The sequence below is a fragment of the Acinonyx jubatus genome, chromosome C1 (genome assembly GCF_027475565.1).
Source record: "Acinonyx jubatus isolate Ajub_Pintada_27869175 chromosome C1, VMU_Ajub_asm_v1.0, whole genome shotgun sequence".
Classification (NCBI taxonomy): domain Eukaryota; kingdom Metazoa; phylum Chordata; class Mammalia; order Carnivora; family Felidae; genus Acinonyx; species Acinonyx jubatus.
The window spans coordinates 211,139,061-211,157,711 of record NC_069381.1 but is presented as its reverse complement, the minus strand read 5'-3'; the positions used below and the strand labels follow the sequence as shown (position 1 = coordinate 211,157,711).

Sequence of the window (18,651 nt, the reverse complement as noted above, 5' to 3'; positions counted from 1 at the left end):
GTGGGGACCTGCAGACCTGGCCTCCTTGCCCCAGGGGACCCAGTTCTCCTCTCCCCTGTGACCTGGGCTCCCCTTCTGATTCCGCATCACACGGGCTGAGCCTGGTAGGGAACGACGACCCTCACACAGGTACAGACACAAGTCCCCATAGACACAAGCACATATACACAGAAGCACACACAGACACATGCACAACAGACAAATGCACAGCTACACACAGGCACAGATACACATACACAGCCACATACGTGTCCATGGGAGCGTGCACCTTTGTGCACGTGCACACACACACACACACACACACGCTGCCCTTCCTACATTTGCCCAGGACTGCTCCTCCCCCTCAACCCCCCATTGCAGCACCCCCAAGCTGTCCCTCGGGTTAGGACTCCAGCGAGGCCCAGGGCGACCTCGGGGGAGTACGGGGCGGGGGGGGGAGGGGGACACAGCTGTTCTGACGCCACCCCCCACCCACCCAGTCGGTGCCCATCATCTCCCACTCCCGCTGGCTGCTGAAGCAGGGCGAGCTGCGGCAGATGGCGGGCCCCAAGACATCCCGAACCCTGCGGACCAAGAAACTCTTCCGGGAAATTTACCTCTTCCTCTTCAACGACCTGCTGGTGATCTGCCGGCAGATTCCTGGGTAAGCAGTGAGGTTGCTGCCGCTGCAGAGCAGGAGCAGCGGAGGATGAGGCTTAACTGGCCTGGGGGCCACGGTGGGGCGGTGGGAGGAGGAAGTCTCGGGGTGAGAGGGACCCGTGTTGACATCCAGGGCTTCCAGAATGAGGTGAGGCGTGGCCAAATGGTGGGGCCAGCAGGACTGGCAGGGTGGTTCCCTGGGACCCTGGGCCCTCCTGGGGGCCGGCACCCTCAACCCTGCCCCCCTCGGTCCCCAGAGACAAGTACCAAGTGTTTGACTCGGCCCCGAGAGGCCTCCTCCGCGTGGAGGAGCTGGAGGACCAGGGCCAGACGCTGGCCAACGTGTTCATCCTGCGGCTGCTGGAGAATGCGGACGACCGGGAGGCCACCTACATGCTGAAGGCGACCTCGCAGTGAGTGCCCAGCACCGCCGGCCCCGGCCCCAGCCCCGGCCCCACGGCACCTCCGTGCCTCCTTCCCTGGCGGACCAGGGCTCTGGTTCGGCACATGCTTCGTGGCCCCCTGGCCGCCCAGGCCCCAAGGGCAGGGCTTCTGTCGGGGGTGCGTGTGTGTGCCCTCTGGGGCCCGGACCCTGGAAGGGCCTTTTCTGATGAGACGTAGAAGCCTCGGGCCAGGCTGACCAGTGCACCACATCCCTGGACAGCCGCGGGGCCATCTCATCACCCCGGCGCTTGTCCCTGCCAGAGCTCACAGGCCACCCCACCCATCTCCGTCCAGCTCCCACCATCCGGACGGGGACAACGACATGTCTGAGAGCTTGCGGTTTCCGGGGTGCCTTTGGGGGTGTCCGGGAGGGCTCTCCCTCACAAGCTGACATTCAGGTGTGTCGGGGAGAGTCTACAGGACTCCCCCGTGCCTCTGCCCGGATTCTGCCCCCCCACCCCCCCCCAACCCCGAGCTGTCCTGCTGTGGCCTCGTGGGATGCTTGGGCACCAAGCTCCCCGGGGGGAGGAAGGGCGGTCGCTCTGTGTTTCCGGCAGTCGTCCTCTGTGTCCCAGGAGTGAGATGAAACGTTGGATGACCTCGCTGGCCCCCAACCGGAGAACCAAGTTTGTTTCCTTCACTTCTCGGCTGCTGGGTGAGTGCCCTCAGGGAGGAGGCTGCCTGCTGGGTGGGGCAGGCGAGGGCAGGTGAGGACACATGAGCGCAGGTGAGGGGCAGGCATTCTCCACATTCCTGGTGGGGCAGTGCTTACCAGCCCCCAGAGGCCAGCTCAGCTTCCCCGGCCCAGAGGGCCTGTGTGTGAGCTGCGAGCTTAGTACCCTGATGGTGGACATAGGGCTGCCTGAGCTTTGCAAACGTTTGTGTGCTTAGTGAAGAGATAAGTCACTGAGTCTTAATGACAGGTACCACCAGGAAACGAAAGGAATCTGGGCCCAGAAGACAAATGCCAGTGATCTTTTTGGGGTTGCCCGCTCTCTGAAAACCTTATAAAATATAAAAGGGTGCCTGTGCACCTGCCTCACAGAGCAGCTCCTAGCCCTGCCTGTGCTCGCCGAGTCCGGGCCTCCCAAACTGCGGCCAGCATGTCAGGTCCGGGGAGGGCCTTCTCAAGTCCAAAATCAGACCCCCTCCCAGCCCGTGCAGCCCTTTACCCATATACTGTTTTTCTCCAGAGCCCCTGGCTATCTTAGTCACGTTTTCTCTGCAGCCAAACTGTCCTCTCCCTCAAACAGACCCTTCCCGGGTGCTCTGTTACAGGCAGGCCTGCCCTGCTACCGACGGGGGGTGTCTGGGGTTTGCTGGGTCCTGAGCAGGGCAGGTGACGTGGTGACGAGGACGTGCCACCTCCCCGTCCTCCCCTCAGACTGCCCTCAGGTCCAGTGTGTGCACCCGTATGTGGCCCAGCAGCCAGATGAGCTGACCCTGGAGTTGGCCGACATCCTGAACATCCTGGAAAAGACGGAAGACGGTGAGGGCTGGGGGTCTGGGTGCATCTCCCACTCGTGCCGCCCCCACCCCCGGGACTCTGCAGCAGCCTGAGGGATAAGGTGGGGGTGTCTACACCCCATGTGCAGAAGCAGATGTCATGAGGCCAGGGCTCAGAGACAGGCTGCCCAACAGAGTGATGGTGGCATTCCAGACACCAGGTGGTCAGCTTAGGTACCTCTCCCTTTGGGGGGCATCCCTGGGGTCTCCTGGCCTCACATTGGGCAGCCGACAGTTGCTGAGGGCTCGGGAATGGGTTCCAAAGTCAATATATTTGGGACACCCTGTGGCACCCTAGGACCACGTTCCCCAGGAGGGGGTCAGGGCAGTGCTCTCCCAGCTTATGGGGAGACAGACCCAAACTCCCTGTCTCCGGCAGGGGTTCGTCGAGCAGGTGTCCTCTGGAGGGGCCAGCCGGACTCCCTGGCCGGGCTGGGGGCTCAGCCCTCAGCTCTCACCCCACAAGAGCTGCTTACCCTCCCCGACCCCTCTCTACACAGGGTGGATCTTTGGCGAGCGTCTGCATGACCAGGAGAGAGGCTGGTTCCCCAGCTCCATGACTGAGGAGATCCTGAATCCCAAGATCCGGTCCCAGAACCTCAAAGAATGTTTCCGTGTCCACAAGATGGACGACCCTCAGCGCAGCCAGAATAAGGACCGCAGGAAGCTGGGCAGTCGAAATCGGCAATGACCCCCGGCCTCGGTCGCCAGCCTGGGGGAAGGACGTGGGCGGTCTGGAGCAGCACCGCGGGGCAGGCAGCCCCCGACAGACGGTGGAGGGCTCTGGGGGACGGCAAGCGGCTCGCGCGGGAGTCACCCCCGCCCCTCCCCCTGCCACGTGCGTCTCGGCCCCCTTGCTTGCAAACGGGGGAAGGGGTGCCTACGTCCTTCCTCTGCTGCATTTGTAAACGAGAAAGTGTATTTTCAACAGTATTATGCCACCTGTCCCTCTTGTCTCTCAGAGGGGGCGGAGGTGCATCGGCGCCTCCCCAGGCGCTGGAGGAAGCCCCAGACCGGGAGTGTCCCTGGCCGAGGGCAGGGTGGAAGGACTGTCGTGACCGCCTGCACATGTCCTTCTCTCCCCTGGAAGCCATCGGAATCCTCCGTGCGTGCGTGCAGATGGCCCGCCCTTGCCTGAGCTTGCTGAGCAGCCCTTGGTCTCCAATTCAAAGGACCAAGAGACCAAATGCCTCTGTCCTCCCCTCCCCAAGCCTCCGCCAGCCTCTGGCTGCACGGCCAGGCCCTGCTTTCACAGCAGGCCTACCAGAGCTTGGCCGAGGGCCCACGCCACCTCTGGCTCCCTGACAAGCTGGATGTAACTTGTGTCTTCTGGCCCCTTCAGGAGCCCAGGTGTCGTAAGGAATGAATTGGTCACTGCATCCTGTATCGGTTTTGGTTCCGAGAAAAGCAAATATCATTTTTGGCTGCATTAAAAGAAGCATCATGTATAAAATAAAGGAGGTGAAGGTCTAGTCTTTATTGCCTTGCTGCACACGGGAATGAGGTGTTTGGTTCTGGGCAGGGAGAGAAGAACTCCTTTCAAGGCTAATGGAGGAGGCAGGTCCTGAAGAAAGGGGTTGAGAGGGCTTGCAGGATAAAGGAAAAGCAGCCAGGGTTAGGATCTCAGAATGGAAGGAGATTTGGGGCTCCACCAATGCAAGGATTCCAGAAACAGAAGAGGCAATTTGAGGGAGTCGGGGACACCCTTCTGCCGCAGTGGAAGCGAGAACTCGTGTTTGGAAAACCACGGTGGGACTGAGGTATCAGTGGGTGGTGGTCACACAGGATGTCTAACACCAGGCATGGGGCTGGGGCTTCATACCTCGGGCACTGCTTCCCACTTTTGGTGCTAGCAAGTTCCCCCAAAGGCTGCAGCTCCTCCCCCAGCCCAGGTAACCCTCACAGATACCCCAGCCCCACTCCTGGTTCTGTCCCGGAGTGTGGCGGGCCTGGAATCTGACCCTGCCCAGCCCTACTTGGGACCACATTCTTTCTGCCGGGATGCACTCTGCTCCGTGCCAGAACAGGCCTTTCGTTAGAAGCCCGGGATTTGGGTCAAGTGGGACTTCGTAGCCTTTTTCCCACAGGCCACAGCATGGCTCTTGGCATTCTTGAGACCTCAGACCCTTTGAGACTTGGATGGATTTCTGAGGATGCAGACGTGCGACACTCTGGCTCAACAGTGACGGACTGATGCTCGGGCCTCTGTTACACCCCCAGGGGGAAGACCCCCCACTCAAGGCCCCCAAGAGTGGGCAGAGGGGGAGAGGGGCCATTCCTGAGCCCTGTGCTGCTCTTGGGGGGCGGGGACCTTGGGGCAAAGGGGAGGGAGTGACCCTTGGTTCTGGCCCTTGTCCAGTTTATCTTTTTGAAGCCTGCTGATTCGGATCATCTGTACCGACTAGGGCTTTGGTTATGAGGTTGTGTGCGATGAAGTCATGTAAACCGCTGCATGAAAGCTGCTCGGTTTTACAACAGTCCATTATAATAGAAGCAGAAAACTTTTAACCCTTCATGTGTTTTGAGCGAGTGCTCATCTGGAGTATCCAGGAGGGGGAGGACACTGGTCTTAGCTGGAGCAGGCGTGGTCTGGAGCTCAGGGAAGCCAATGAAGCCAAAAGAGTTGCTACAAAGAGCAGAGAAGAGGACGAACAGCTTCCTTGCACGGGCACCACGCACAGGCCGCCCAGGGCCCTGGCTATCAAACCCTCCCGGGTGCGCAGACGGCCCCTCCTCCGGGCCTCCAGTCTTCTATTTCACTCCAAAGGGACGCAGTTCTGGCTTCTTCCCTGCTGTGCTCCGAGCAGCTCAGCCTCTATTTTAAATCTCCTTCTAAATTATAAAAGCTAGGTTTCCCAGGAAGCAGGGAAAACAAAAGACGTGACCAAGAACTGAGGTCCGGGGCCAAGCTGCTGGGAGGAGGGAGGCAGCCTGGGGCTGCGGTCGGTCTGGGAACCGGGTTGCTCCTGCGGCTCCCTGGGGCGGAGGGGGTCCTGGGGACGCTGGCGGGGCGGGTCTGGAGCTCCGCAGATGGGGCCCGGCTGGCCAGATCGGGCCCCAAAATAATCCAGCCTTGGGCTGGGAGCCCCGACGGCTCAGCCCCTCTCCTCCGCCCGCGGCCACGCTCGAGTCTGAGCGGGAGCGCAGGGGGCGGGCCCCGGGCACTTCTCGGGACAGGGGCTGGGACGGGGAGGGGGTGTGGGGACCGGGGCTGTGCTGGGGGGCGGGGGACCCCTACGCGAGCACTCGCGGTTCCTGCTGGCGGCCCCGCGCGCACGTGGTGCGAGTCGTCGCCCGCCCCGCTCGCCCCCACGCGGACGCGCGGACACACTCGAGACACCGGGGCGCCACCGAGGGTAGAGCCGAGTCGCGCCGCGGCGGGGGCGCGGCCCCTTTATTCGCTTCAGGAGGCGGAAAACTTTCTCAGTGCGACGACCACGAGCGCCAGCACCACGCAGGTGGCCAGCAGGGCGGCGATGACGATGGCCGCGATGGCGCCGGGCCCCAGCGAGCCTGCGGAGGACGGAGGGCGGCAGGTCAGCCCCGCGGCCCCCGCCGCGCCCGCGCCCGCTCCCCCGCCCCCGCCCGGCCCGCGCCTACCGCCACCCTGGTCCAGGCGCTCCCGCGCCGTGCTGTCCTCGGGGCTCGGCGCGGCGGTGGGGGCCGGGGGTCCGGTGGCCTCGGGCTCCCGGGCGGGGCTGGTGCTCTCCACGGGGTCTTCTCCCGACGGCAGCTCGGCGGGCTCGTTCCACAGGGTGGGCGCGGGCTCCTGCGGGCCCTCGGCTGCAAGGCCAAGGACAGGCGCTGAGGCCCTGGGGCGCTGGGGCGCAGGCGGCGGGGCCGACGGGGACGTGGCCCCGCGCGGTTAACCGGCCGCGGAGGTGGCGCTGTGTGCGGGACTGCGGGGTGGGCGCTGCACTGGCCCTCCCGGAGGGCTTATTGCGGCCGGGCTGCAGTGAAGACAGACCCGGAGGTGGAGGAGGGGAGTAAGGGCACCAACGGGTTCTCTCGGCAGACAGACGGCCGTGAGGAGCCTGAGCCCGCAGCAGGGGCACTTCACCTCTCCCAGCACAGACTGCGGTCCCTCATCTGAACTGCAGGGCCCTGTAGGCCTGGGTGAGATGACACTGGCGCGGGGCTCCCTTCCCCTGCGAGGCAGGCAGGGGTCCGCCTTCGTCCTGGATTAGAGGCCGGGGAGATGAGGCAACTCTCCTTGCAGGAACCAGGGTCCCTGCCTCCCCAGAGCCCCACGAGGCTACTGTTGCAGGAGGTGGGGAGGGGAGGCAAACTCCACAGCCCAGGCGCAGACCTGCGCCCCCTCCTTTGTCCTCACCCGGGCAGAGCCGTGCAGCCCAGAGGCCACGGGGCCCGACGCCCACACACACCCCGTGTCCCAAGGCTGAAACCCCAAGGGGGCTCTAGATCTTGAGAAACTGTGATGCCAGCATATTGCTGCTTCCAGAGAGAACAGGGCCAGAGGGGTGCACAGGAGTGTCTGTGGTCAGGGTAAGGGAAGCCCCAAGAAAAGGGAGCTGCTCCCCTGTCCCCACACAAGCTGGGGCTCAGTCAGCACATCAATCCCTGTGCGGTGTTTTCTGCAGGAGCCTTTCTCTGCTCGTGGGGTGGGAGTTAGCAAGGTGTGGAGGACCTGGCAGGCCCAGGGAGCAGGGCAGGCTGAGACTCAGAGGCCTGGGTGCTAGCCCCAGCCCCGTATCCCCACCTCCACTATGCCAATTGCGCTCCCCTCCCCACCAAGGGTCCTGGTCTGAGGAGCCCCACAGCACTTCCCGAACTCCGGGCCCACATCCGTCCATCCCCAACAGGAGGCCCCAGCGCCCAGTTTAACGGTCAAGACCAGAATGGCCGGCAGTCTCCACGCCTTCCCACCCCAGCCCTGGGGTGGCTTTGGCAGGGTCAGGGCTCGCCAGCGCCTAATCTCGAGTGTGACCCAGGGATGCCCAGCCCCCACATCGTCCTTAGAGAGGGTAGTGCGGGCAGCACGGCACCACCTCGTGGACTCCAGCTGCTCCGTGGCCGGGAACGGTCGTATCCCTGCTTCAGAGCTGAGGAAACCCAGGCTCAGGCGGGCACTGCGCGGGGTGCTGCCGGGAGTGGGAAGCCCCCCGGAGGATGCAACAACAGGATGCAATTCCCAGGTGTAAGCCAGGGAGGTTGTGGAGTTAACGCAGCCCCAGCCACCCACCCGCAGGTCACTGGGGCACCGTTTCCTCTATAGGCGTCACCCCTGAGAACTCCCTCTGGCAGAGACGGGCCAGAGCCAAGCTGCTTACAGACTTGCCGGCTTCCAGAGGGGGGCTGCTCTGGGTCTTTCCTGCTAACAGTGCCCACCTGGGGCAAATCGTGAGGAGACATCCGCCAAGCCCAAATTCAGGGCCAGTCTTAAATTAACTGTGCTTTCTAAAACATCCAGGTCAGGAAAGACAAAGAAAGGCTGAGGAACTGTTCCAAGTAAGAGACTAAGGATGTGAGAATGCAGCACATATTCCTGGATAAGGGCACCCCGGGCTCCACTGGGGAAGTGTGAATATGTAGCTTAGATAACAGTGCTGTATCGATGTCCGTGTCTTATCTTGGGTAACTGACCGGTTATGTGAGAAAATATCCTTGTTCTTAGAAGCATTTCGGGGCAGAAAGGCATGACATCTATAACTTACTCTAGACTGGTCAGCATTCAGATTGGGGGTGGGGGCGGGGTCAGACAGAGACAGGAAGAGCAACTATGGCAAAAGTGAATCTAAGCAGAGTGTACCAGAGCTCGCTGGATTATCCTTGCAAGTTTGCTGTCAACTTAAAATCTTTCCCCCAACTGTACAAGACTCCCCAAGACGCCCTGTCCCTGCAGCCTCTCCCAGGCCTGGGCTCTGGGTCAGTTCTGAGGCTCAGCCTGCAGACCGGGACCACTGTCCTATTCCCCAGGGGTTACCCCAGCCAGCATCCCTGTTCAGAAAACAGCCCTGGCAAGGAGCCCTCCTGGGGGCAGAAGGTCCCTGGCACCCAATGTAGGGGAAGCTTCCCACCTGAAGGACCTGAGGCTGAACCGCAGTGCCCATGTCTGGGGCCCCCCCCCGGCCTCCCACCAGCTGCAAAGACCACACTGTGCAGAGTGGGGAAGCAACCCTGCCGGGCGTCCTCTGTCCCTGCCTGGGAGGGCAGGGGTCTGCAAGCCTCTTAGCTGCTATGGAAAGTGCCAGGCCCCCGGACATGCTTGCCTCAGGCTCCCGGGGGCTAGGCCAAAGAAAAATGCCCACCCCTTAGGCCCTGAAGTGTGGGGCTCACAGAATGCCTATCTTCCCAGATAAACAGACAAACCACTGGTCCTCACTTGCTCTCCATACACCGGCGACAGGGAAGCCACCACAGGGCTACTGGGGACCAGGCCCAGCCAACCTGGGTGGCATCTGGGGATTCAGCTGCCTGGAGTAGGCCCAGGTAAGCATCTACTTCTGCCCTCTGCCAGAGCTCAGAAGCCATCTCTGGAGGAGAGTGGGCCCTCAGAGCAGGGCAGTTGGGGACACACCCAGGCCTTCTCCCCTTCTGCTCCCAGTAATCCAGCCCTACTCTGTGGCTCCCCACAGAAGCCTGGATTCTCCTTGCCAGACACACTGGCCCAGGCCGCCTCATCCCTGCTGCGTGTACCCCCCTCCAACCCCTCCTCCGACACTCAACCAGTCCCTGAAGCTTTAGGGGGTTTGGAACCCATGGGTTTCCAAATCAAGAGGGCTGGGTCCGTCACGTCACCCTGGGACCCCAGCAGGCTGACTCTGCTCCCCTCTCCCCGACTTCACTTCCCAGTCTGTGAAATGGGAGTTGGGCCATGCCTCTCGTGGCCCCCACAAGTTGTAACTGTGCTGTCACTGCCATCACCAGCTGCCGCCTTGGCCCCCGGGGCCCTCCGGCCGGACACGGGCCGGGCAGATCTGTGTGCTGTCCATTTGCCGCAGCTGACCATCATGGGAGACCCCCAAAGGCTGGCCCAGGGCTCACCTGCACCCAAATATCCAGCGTCCCAAAGGCCTGCCAGTTCCCTGCAAGCCCAGGGGGGTGGCCCAGCAGCATACACAGCCCAGAACTGCAACCTGGACTCGGCCACCAGCCTTCCGGCGAAGGAAGTACAGCTGCCAGGAAGGGGCCAAAGCATTTTCTTACGCGCACCTACCTGTCTCTGTATTTTCTCAACTTGCTGTAGTAAAAGGGAAAAACAACGTTTAAAGGCAATAACCCCCTTTGCCCCCAAATCTATGTTGGGGGAGCCATAAACAGAAGAAGTTGTCAGGGAGTTTGCCAGCAGGAGGCCCCATCTGCAGACAAGCGAAGATGAGGGAAAGCAAGACGGGCAGAGGGCCCTGCGTGAACAAAGACATGAGCCAACGGGCACGGAAGGTGAGCTGAGAACCCCACGGGGGACCTGCGAGGACATCTAAGCTCCAAAGGCCAGAGTTAGCAACGTCCTGCGACTCTGACCAAGGAAACCAGGACAAGTAAGGGGCCTGGGGACACCGCCAAGGGCACCGCCTCCACCGCCCTGCCTTTCGGTAAATAGGTTTGTTTAACACTCACTCTGACCACTGGGCCCCGAGGCCAGGCACCCGTGCTCACAGACAGCCTTTGTGCCAGCCATGAAGGGCCTTTTCATCCCTGGCCTGGCCTCCCGCCTGCTCAACCTGGCCTGCTCCCCCTACCCAGTAGCGGCAGCCACAGGCAACCAACACGGAGGACGGAGGACGGCAGGCAGGGCCCGCAGCTCAGCCACGGGGCCACTCCTTCCCTGCCTGCCTGCCTGCCACAGGACCCCAGCCCACCGAGCAAAGGGCAGGGGGCCTGCTGGGCCCTATACACACCTGCTCAGAGCTTCTGGCCCAAAGTGGGGTAGCCGAGAGGCTCCCAAACATCCTCCCTCCCCAAACGGCAGGAAGAATGACAGCCGGCCAAAACCCCAAAGACTCCGGGGTGGAGCTGGCCTGCCTGTTCTCGGTAGGACACGTGGAGGGAGGTGAGGCCGGGTGAGGCCCCAGAGATGCCAAACACGTCCCCAAACATTCCTGTGGCAGTGGACAAAGCCCACCCACCCAGGCTGTGTATGCAGTCTGATCCAGGGCCTCTGGCCAGCATCCTGGGCTGGGAGGGCTGGCTACTCTGGAAACAAGAAACTGGACAGGAGCTCCCCAGACGGTCCCAGAGCCTGGGCAGGCAGGCGCCAGCACCTTCACCCCTACCCACTTTGACCACCAGGCAGGGCTGGGGTGGGGGGTGGGGGATCTGCAAGGACCAGTCCCAAGGACCAGAGGTTCTTCCTAGGACGTCTAGAGGGGCCTGCATGCCCACAGGCAATTTGCCATCACCCTCTTCTTCCTGGCGTGTGTGCCTGAGTGTGGCTGTCCCACCGGGCCTCACGTCCCCCAGTAACTCTCCCCAGGGCCATGCTCATGTGGCTGGCATCCAGCTGCCACGCCTATAGATCCACAGACATTCCCCCCAAAGTCGGTGCTGCAGAGAAGGTCTCCGGGGGTCTCTCCTCCCACTCATTCCTCTAGCCCCAGGACCACCCCCAACAAAGGCCCTGAAATATTTCTCCGGTGGCCCACCTCACAGCCAACAGAGAAAGACCATCCGTGAGCTACCTGGGCTTTTTCTCTCTCAGGCTTTGAAGCTGGCCTGGGACAGCCCTTCCCAGCAGAGGGCCCTAGAGCCATGCCTAGGACGGGGCCTGAGGTCCAGCCAGCCTGCCACCCTGAGCCTGGTGGGACCTTCCTTCTCACTGAATCCCACACCCAGCCGTTTTGACCTAAGTACAGAGCCCAAGTCCAGTGTCCTCATCATGGTTTTGCCAAGGAGTCTCAGGCTCTGTGCTCTTTCTGGAATTTTTCCCGGGCTGAGACTAGTACCTGGGTCTTCACTCTGAAAGGACATTTCAGAAAGCCAGCAGAGAAGGGCTTGCAGGCTTGAAACGTAAAACGGCAGGGCTCTGTGGTTTTCTGTCTAGGAGCCTGGGGCCTCTGGTCCCTCGGCTGCTTGCCCTGTGCCTAGTGCCCTTTCCTGACTGGAAGCCTTCAGATTTTAGCATGCTGGGGTACCCCCATGTCCCCCCAGGCAGCTAACCTCCCTGGCCCTGCTGCTTAAATTGCCCTCCTGCTTCGGGGGCCATCGTCCCCATGGCTAACAACTCCCAGGACATCAACGCGGCTCCTGGCGGCCTGTCTCCCAGGAGCCTTCCAAAGAACCACCCCAAATGGCGGTTTCACCTTCTGTGAGGGAAGGGCTTCTTCTGCCCGGTGGGCCGTGGAGAATCCGGCTCTAGGTGCTTCTTGGCCCTGGGTGGCTGGTGGCAGCAGAGTTGAGGGAGCACCCTTACCTGTGAGTACTGCAGGGGCCAGGACCCCGGACAGGAGCAGCAGCACCATGCGTAGGGCCAGACAGAATCCCATCCTGGCCCGTGAGCGAGGGCAGCTGGTGCAGCTGGAGAGCAGGATGCAGGAGGACGGAGCTAGTTAGCTTCAGAGCGGCGGGAAAGAGGTATCAAAGGGCTGGGAAGGGTTTTCATCAATGCAAACTCTGTCCTCCTGGGACACCGTGCCCGCCCCCCACACATTAGCGTGTACGCGCACGCGCGCGCACACACACACACACACACACACACACACACACACACACAGCAAAGCTTACAGAACTGACTGCTTTCCTAAACTCCAGAGTAGCCCCACCCTCAGAGAGGGAAAGAAAGAAGAAATTGCTCTCTTTCCCTCTCTCCTCTCTCTCCCCCACCTTGCCCCCCTTTCTCTCTCTCTCTCTCTCTCTCTCTCTCTCTCTCTCTCTCTCTCTCATACACACACACACACACACACACACACTCCTCAGCCACTGGAAGTAAGAGATTCTCAAACTTCAGTATGCAAAAAGACTCACCCAGGGAACTTGGAAAATGCAGATGCCTCCAGCACTCCGTATCAGAAGGTCACAGGTGGGCCCTGGGATCTGCATTTCAGGGCCTGAGGCTCTGGCTCTGGACACGGAAGCCCAGGCAGTCTGCTCACCTTGGGGCGCTCAGTGCCTGGTGGGGAGAGCACTCAAGAGAGCTTGTTAAAGAAGCACTTTTAAAACAGTCTCAATCCAAACCCTCAGCAGTTCGAGTCTCTTTCCAGAAAACCTCATGTCATTAAACACCTTGTGTTCCTTCTTGCTCTCTGTTCTCCCAGGTGCCTGAAGCTGGAAATGCCACCTGTGTGCTCCAGACATGAGTGCCTATCCTGGGGCTGGTGCAGAACTTCAGCCCCACCACCCACTGCCTCCCCCAACAACTCCAGGGATATTAAAAAGTAGGTCCACTTTAAAGGGTCCAAACCAACCCTGACTCCACTGCCTCCCCAGTCCTGCTGTCAGTGGAACCCCAGCGTCCGGCCTTCCAGATGTCCCAGCCACAGAATTAAAAGTCATCAAGGTTTCTCTCTCCCTTACTCCTGAGAAAGTATACCCAGCACCCCTTATCTCATACCCTTCATGCTTTCCACTCGCTGTTAAAAAAGCCACCCCAAATAAAGGCTTGCTTTGGCCCTGCTTACAGTATTCCACTCCATTGGCCTTGACTATGTTCCTCCAACACAGCAAACGTGGTCCTACCTCAGGACCTTTGCACTTGCTGTCCCCTCTCACAGGAAGTCCCTCCACTCATTATGTGGCTACCTCCTCATCGCCATTCAGGTCTCAGCTCTGGTCAGTCAACCTCCCATCTACCCATCACATCACTTAATTCCTTCTTAGCACTTACATTTACATGACACTCTCATTTCTTTTGCTTTTTTTCTGTTGGTAATTTTTTAAGGAATAACATACATACTGTGAAATGCACAAATCTTAGGTTTACAGCTTGTGGAGCTTTTATTCCTATATACACCAGTGGAAACACCATCCAAATCAATACAGAACATTTCGAGCACACCAGCAGGATCCTTCCTGCCTCTACCCCATCAATACCACCAAAGCACGATTCTGTCTTCTATCACCAAAGATGAGTTTTGTCTGCTCTCGAACTTCAAATAAATGGGATATAAACTCTTATATCTGGCTTTTTTTGTTGAACATTCGGTGAGTTTCATCCATACGTTGCTGCATGTAGCAGCAGCTCACTCGCTTTTATTGAATAGTGGTCAATTATCTAAATATGTCACAACTTTTTCATTTTAAATGTTCATATTTGAGAGAGAGACAGAGCACGAGCAGGGGAGGGGCAGAGAGAGAGGGAGACACAGAATCCGAAACGGGCTCCAGGCTCCAAGCCGTCAGCACAGAGCCTGACGCGGGGCTCGAACTCCAAACTGTGAGATCATGACTCGAGCTGAAGTCGGACACCAAACTGACTAAGCCACCCAGGTGTCCCAATATGTCACAACTTTTAACCTTTCTTTTATCCATGTGGCCATTTAGGTGATTTCCAGGTCTGAACTTTCATGAATACAGCTCCTATGGATAGTCTTACACATGTCTTTTCATGAACATATACTTGAACTTCTCTTGGTTGTAAATCTAACGATAGAATTGCCAGGTCAGAGGGTAGGTATAATGATTAGCTTCTGTAGATGTTTCTGACCAGGATTCCAAAGTGTTCATTCCAATGGACCATATCCTTGTTCCACACTTTGCCACACCTGGTGGCGTTGCCAGCCTTTTTTTTTTTTTTTTTTTTTTAAATTTCTAGCCGAGCTGTAGGTATGTAGTGGTGTCTCATTGTGATTGCATTTCCATGACTGACACAGTTGAGCACCCTTTCATATTTATGGACCAAAGGAATATCCTCTTTTGTGAATGGTCTGCTCAATTTTCTTCGACCATTTATTAGGGTGGTCTATCTTTCTACATTTATTTTTGTTTTGTGTGTAGTGTATCAAGATAAAAATTCTTTGTCAGATACAGGTAATGGTGCCTTTAGATGAAGTGCTTATTGGCTGTCTATCCCTACCCTGTGACTGTAAATCCCAGGACAGCAGGGACTGTGTTTTGTTCCCCAATGCATTTCCAAAGCCTAGCGCCACCATGCCCAGCATGCAACAGGAGCTCAGTATTTGGATTCAACCGGTTGGGATTTCTGGGATAGAGTTTACTTTGAGCATCTTCTCATTTGTTTATTCATTTGTTTGTGTTGCTGTTTTGCTCCCAGTCTCCTATCTTCAACTTTCTGTGCCCTGAAATGTAACGTAACAACATAATGTAGTCAGATCCCCAAATTACAGTCTGAGACTTCCTTACTAAGCGGACTTCCATTTAGCATCTACCAATGGGAGGCACTGCTATGAGATGCAAGCGGGGTGAGGAAAAATGATTCTTTCTGTTCAGGTTTTTTAAAAATGTTTATTATTTGGGGTAGGGGGGCGGAGAGGGAGAGAGAGAATCCCAAGCAGGCTCCGTGCTGACAGCACAGAGTTTGATCCCACCACCCCAGGATCATGACCTGAGCCAAAATCAAGAATCAGACACTCAACCGACAGCCACCCAGGCACCCCTGTCCAGATTTCTGCCAGCGACCCTGGCTATAGCAGCATTGGCTGTAAGAACATCAGGGGCTAAGGGTCAGGTGGTGGGGGCTTCAGGGGCAGCCACATGAAGTTGGACGTACAGGCTCTGGGTCCTTGCCAGGTAGCTGAAATCCAGCCCCAGCAATGTGCTGTGGCCTCTGAGTAATCTCTCTCCAGCCCTGGCTGATGTCAGTTGCCTAGCTGCAGTTGTCTGTTTATAAGTAACCTTCCCTTCTCTCTTTTGCTCCTTCAGTCCTTTAGACATCCTTATAACATATCCCTGCATTAAATCTCTTCGGTTTGAAATACCTAGAGTGAACTCTGTTTCCAAGTCAGACACTGACCAGTACAAAGCTTTGCACCTGGAGTGGTCCTGAGAAACAGGCCCTCAAAGATGTGTTTCTGCATTTAGTTCACCACCATGTTTGAGCTTGAATTCAGGGAAGACCTCACTGCCAGTAGAAAATTAGATCTGGTAACATATGTCATGCCGTATGTTAAGATTTGTAGTTGTTTTGGGGCACCTGGGTGGCTCAGCCAGTTGAACGTCTGGCTTCGGCTCAGGTCATGATCTCACAGTTCCTGAGTTAGAGCCCCACACAGGGCTCGCTGCTGTCAGCGTGGAGCCCGCTTGGGATCTTCTGCCCACCTCTCTCTGCCCCTTCCCCGTGCAAGCTCTCTCTCTCAAACACTAACAAAACAAAACAAAAAAGACTTACAGTTGTTTTGCATGAAGTGCCTATTGAAGACAAGGCTCAAAAGACCAAGTTTAGATGCTACACTTGATGTTTATAATGGTGATGATGATCAACAGGAGAGTGAAATGAATCGGCTACTTTTTATTGTATTGTGTACTCACAGAAAACAACAAGTTCAGGCCTTAACTTTGAAAGCCAAGTCATGATCAGAGAACTAGAGCACTTCTATGGCAGTCTTAAAAAAAATATCTCAATTCGTGGAGATACAGGGCATAACTGGCTACAAATCAGGCCCCAAATTTCATGAGTTGCAGAATTACAATCTAGAATTCACAGCCATGCCAGTTCTCTTAGGTGAAACCTATGCACTGATTGAAAAGGAGTGAGACCTGGAGATTTGAAATGGGGACATTTGGGTAGACTCAAACAAATCTGAGTCTCTTCCACTCACAAACCCTCAGGCCTCCCTTGCAGCAACAGCAGACTCCTTAGAGAAAATGGCTAATTCCAAATCTGGGAAAGGAAATGTAGGTGATGAGCCTAAAACATTTCATGCCAAAGAAAGTACTCAAAAAATGATGGGGATACAGCAAAGGGACCCAAAAGCCAACTTGGAAGGGCACCAAATGGACAATCTGCATGAAAAAATAGTATCAGATTATAATCTATAGTGTGTGCACATGCCGTGTGTGTGTGTGTGTGTGTGTGCACGCAAAACTCTTCCTTTTGGCAGAGTGCTAATAAATATAAAAGTAAAGCTTGGGAAGTATTAATTGTTCAAGTAAGAATCAATGGCTGCTAAAAGTAGTGGATAAAAGTTTGAGAGGAAATGGGTATTTACAAAGTCTCAAAGTATCTCCCATTTAAAAAAAAAAAAAAAGTCCAGGACGCCTGGGTGGCACAGTTGGTTGGGCATCCGACTTCAGCTCAGGTCACGGTCTCATGGTTTGTGAGTTCAGGCCCCACGTCGGGCTCTTCACTGACAGGTCAGAGGCTGGAGCCTGCTTCAGATTCTGTGTCTCCCTCTCTCTCTGCTCCTCCCCCACCCCTCAAAAATAAACAAACATTAAAAAAAATCCTAGGGTGGAGAAACCTCGCAGACACCACCTTAATCAAGTGATTAAAATTAAATCACCAGTAATGGCTGAAACCAACATCATGGTACTCATGATAGGATACGTCGAGGACATAACATCAACTTCTGTATTATTCCTAATTGCACAATCTCAATCAAATCCTGAGAAAACACCAGACAAACAAACCCAAATTGAGGACATTCTACAAAATAATTGTACTGCACCTTTAAGATGTGTCAAGATATGAAAGACAAAGACAGACAGAGGAACCGCCACTCAAGAACATGACCACTAAACACAAAAGTGATCATGGATGGCATCCTGTACCTTTTTATTTTTTCTTTATAAAAGATATTAGCAGAACAATTGGAAAATATGATCTGGATATTAATATCATTTATCTCCTAATTTTAATTAGACTGTGGTTACAAAAGAAAATGTCCTGAGGTGCCTGGGTGGCTCAGTTGGTTAAGCACTTGACTCTTGATTTAGGCTCAGGTCATAATCTCATGGGTTCATGAGATCAAGCCCCACATCAGGCTCTGCACTGACCGTGCAGGGCCTGCTTAGGATTCTTTCTCTCCCTCTGTCTCTGCCCCTCTGCTCATGTACATGCTCTAAAACTAAATAAGTAAACTTTAAAAAAAATTATTTAAAAAGAAAAAAAAATGTCCTTGTTTCAAGGAAGCATGCCCTGAAACGGGTAAGAGGTAAAGGGATATAACGCCTGCAGTTTACTTCCAAATGGTTCGTAAAATAATAGTTACTGACAGTCATTATTGACTATAGTTATCAAGAAAAACTGGTAAAGGAGATGTGATGTTAACAGTTGAGAGTGAAAGTCATGTTGGAGTTCTTTCTACTGGTCTTGCAAGTTTATAAATCTGAAATTATTCAAAATAAAGTCCCCCTTCCCCCCCAAAGTCACTATTTATCAATGACAAATGCAATAATAGGACCTAGACAATGACCACTGAGGAATGTTAAAACTGCTACGTGAATGGTCGATATAATGGGTCAACTTGGCAGCAGTGGAACCAACTGAATTTCAACATGAGAGAAATGGAAAACCAGACACTGCTACCAGCCTATGTGACTGATAAGATGCCACCAATGTACATCCTGTCAACAACTCAGTATTCTTGGCGGGGGGGGGGATCTGAATGTAGTCAAGCCTCTCGATTGGACTCCTAATTTACAGAAAATATGACAGATGAACAGATTGACACTATAAAGAGGTTCCTTACTGAATCCAAAATATGAGATGTTCTATGGATAAATGATCCAGTTTCTTTAACTTTTTTTTTTAATGAATAGATATAGGATATTTTTTTGTTTCATTTTTTTCATTTCATTTATTCCAGTAAGTAGTCAGTAATCAAGATGTTCTTTTTTTTTTTAATTTTTTTAACGTTTATTTATTTTTGAGACAGAGAGACAGAGCATGAATGGGGGAGGGTCAGAGAGAGAGGGAGACACAGAATCTGAAACAGGCTCCAGGCTCTGAGCTGTCGGCACAGAGCCCAACGGCACAGAGCCCAACGTGGGGCTTGAACTCACGGACCGCAAGATCATGACCTGAGCCGAAGTCGGACGCTTGACCAACTGAGCCACCCAGGCGCCCCAGTAATCAAGACATTCTTAAGTTTAAGATTAGTTCACAGTGCAAACCCCAAAACATAGATAAAAACAGCAGTTTTTATTCTGATTACAAGTACAACATTCTCTATAGATAATTTGAAAAATAAAAATCAACTGAAATCCTAT

At 55.7% G+C, this 18,651-nt stretch overlaps 2 protein-coding genes across 6 annotated transcripts in view; one reads left to right on the top strand and one right to left on the bottom strand.

Annotated features, from left to right (window-relative positions):
- The window catches only part of NGEF (neuronal guanine nucleotide exchange factor), a 107,632-nt gene extending 103,571 nt beyond the window's left edge, over window positions 1–4,061 (top strand). For all 3 annotated transcript variants that reach the window (XM_027047445.2, XM_053215971.1, XM_053215972.1), the window contains 5 exons: window positions 480–643; window positions 897–1,052; window positions 1,659–1,738; window positions 2,468–2,572; window positions 3,090–4,061. In XM_027047445.2, coding sequence (XP_026903246.2) covers window positions 480–643; window positions 897–1,052; window positions 1,659–1,738; window positions 2,468–2,572; window positions 3,090–3,280 — 696 coding nt within the window. In that variant the 3' untranslated portion in view covers window positions 3,281–4,061. The remainder of the gene's footprint in view (window positions 1–479; window positions 644–896; window positions 1,053–1,658; window positions 1,739–2,467; window positions 2,573–3,089) is intronic.
- Window positions 4,062–5,941: 1,880 nt separating this feature from the next.
- SNORC (secondary ossification center associated regulator of chondrocyte maturation) lies at window positions 5,942–13,127 on the bottom strand. Of its 3 annotated transcripts, none has more exons than XM_027047512.2 (4): window positions 12,511–13,127; window positions 11,960–12,131; window positions 6,190–6,372; window positions 5,942–6,102 (listed from the first exon to the last, which is right to left on the bottom strand). In XM_027047512.2, the coding sequence occupies exons 2-4, from the start codon at window positions 12,030–12,032 to the stop codon at window positions 5,993–5,995; spliced, it is 366 nt and encodes a 121-aa protein (XP_026903313.1). In that variant the 5' UTR covers window positions 12,033–12,131; window positions 12,511–13,127; the 3' UTR covers window positions 5,942–5,992. The 3 variants fall into 3 exon arrangements, with proteins under 3 accessions (XP_026903313.1, XP_053071949.1, XP_053071948.1); XM_053215974.1 differs by having other exon boundaries at window positions 11,960–12,099; XM_053215973.1 differs by lacking the exon at window positions 12,511–13,127 and having other exon boundaries at window positions 11,960–12,366.
- Between the last annotated feature and the right edge of the window lie 5,524 nt (window positions 13,128–18,651).

Bases quoted from the DNA above. Each gene is read 5' to 3' on its own strand.
- SNORC (XM_027047512.2), bottom strand. From the start codon at position 12,032: ATGGGATTCTGTCTGGCCCTACGCATGGTGCTGCTGCTCCTGTCCGGG. The intron at 6,373-11,959 runs GTAAGGGTGCTC...TTGGCCTTGCAG, and splicing joins GGCCCCTGCAGTACTCACAG to CCGAGGGCCCGCAGGAGCCC. The intron at 6,103-6,189 runs GTAGGCGCGGGC...CGTCCTCCGCAG, and splicing joins GCGCCTGGACCAGGGTGGCG to GCTCGCTGGGGCCCGGCGCC.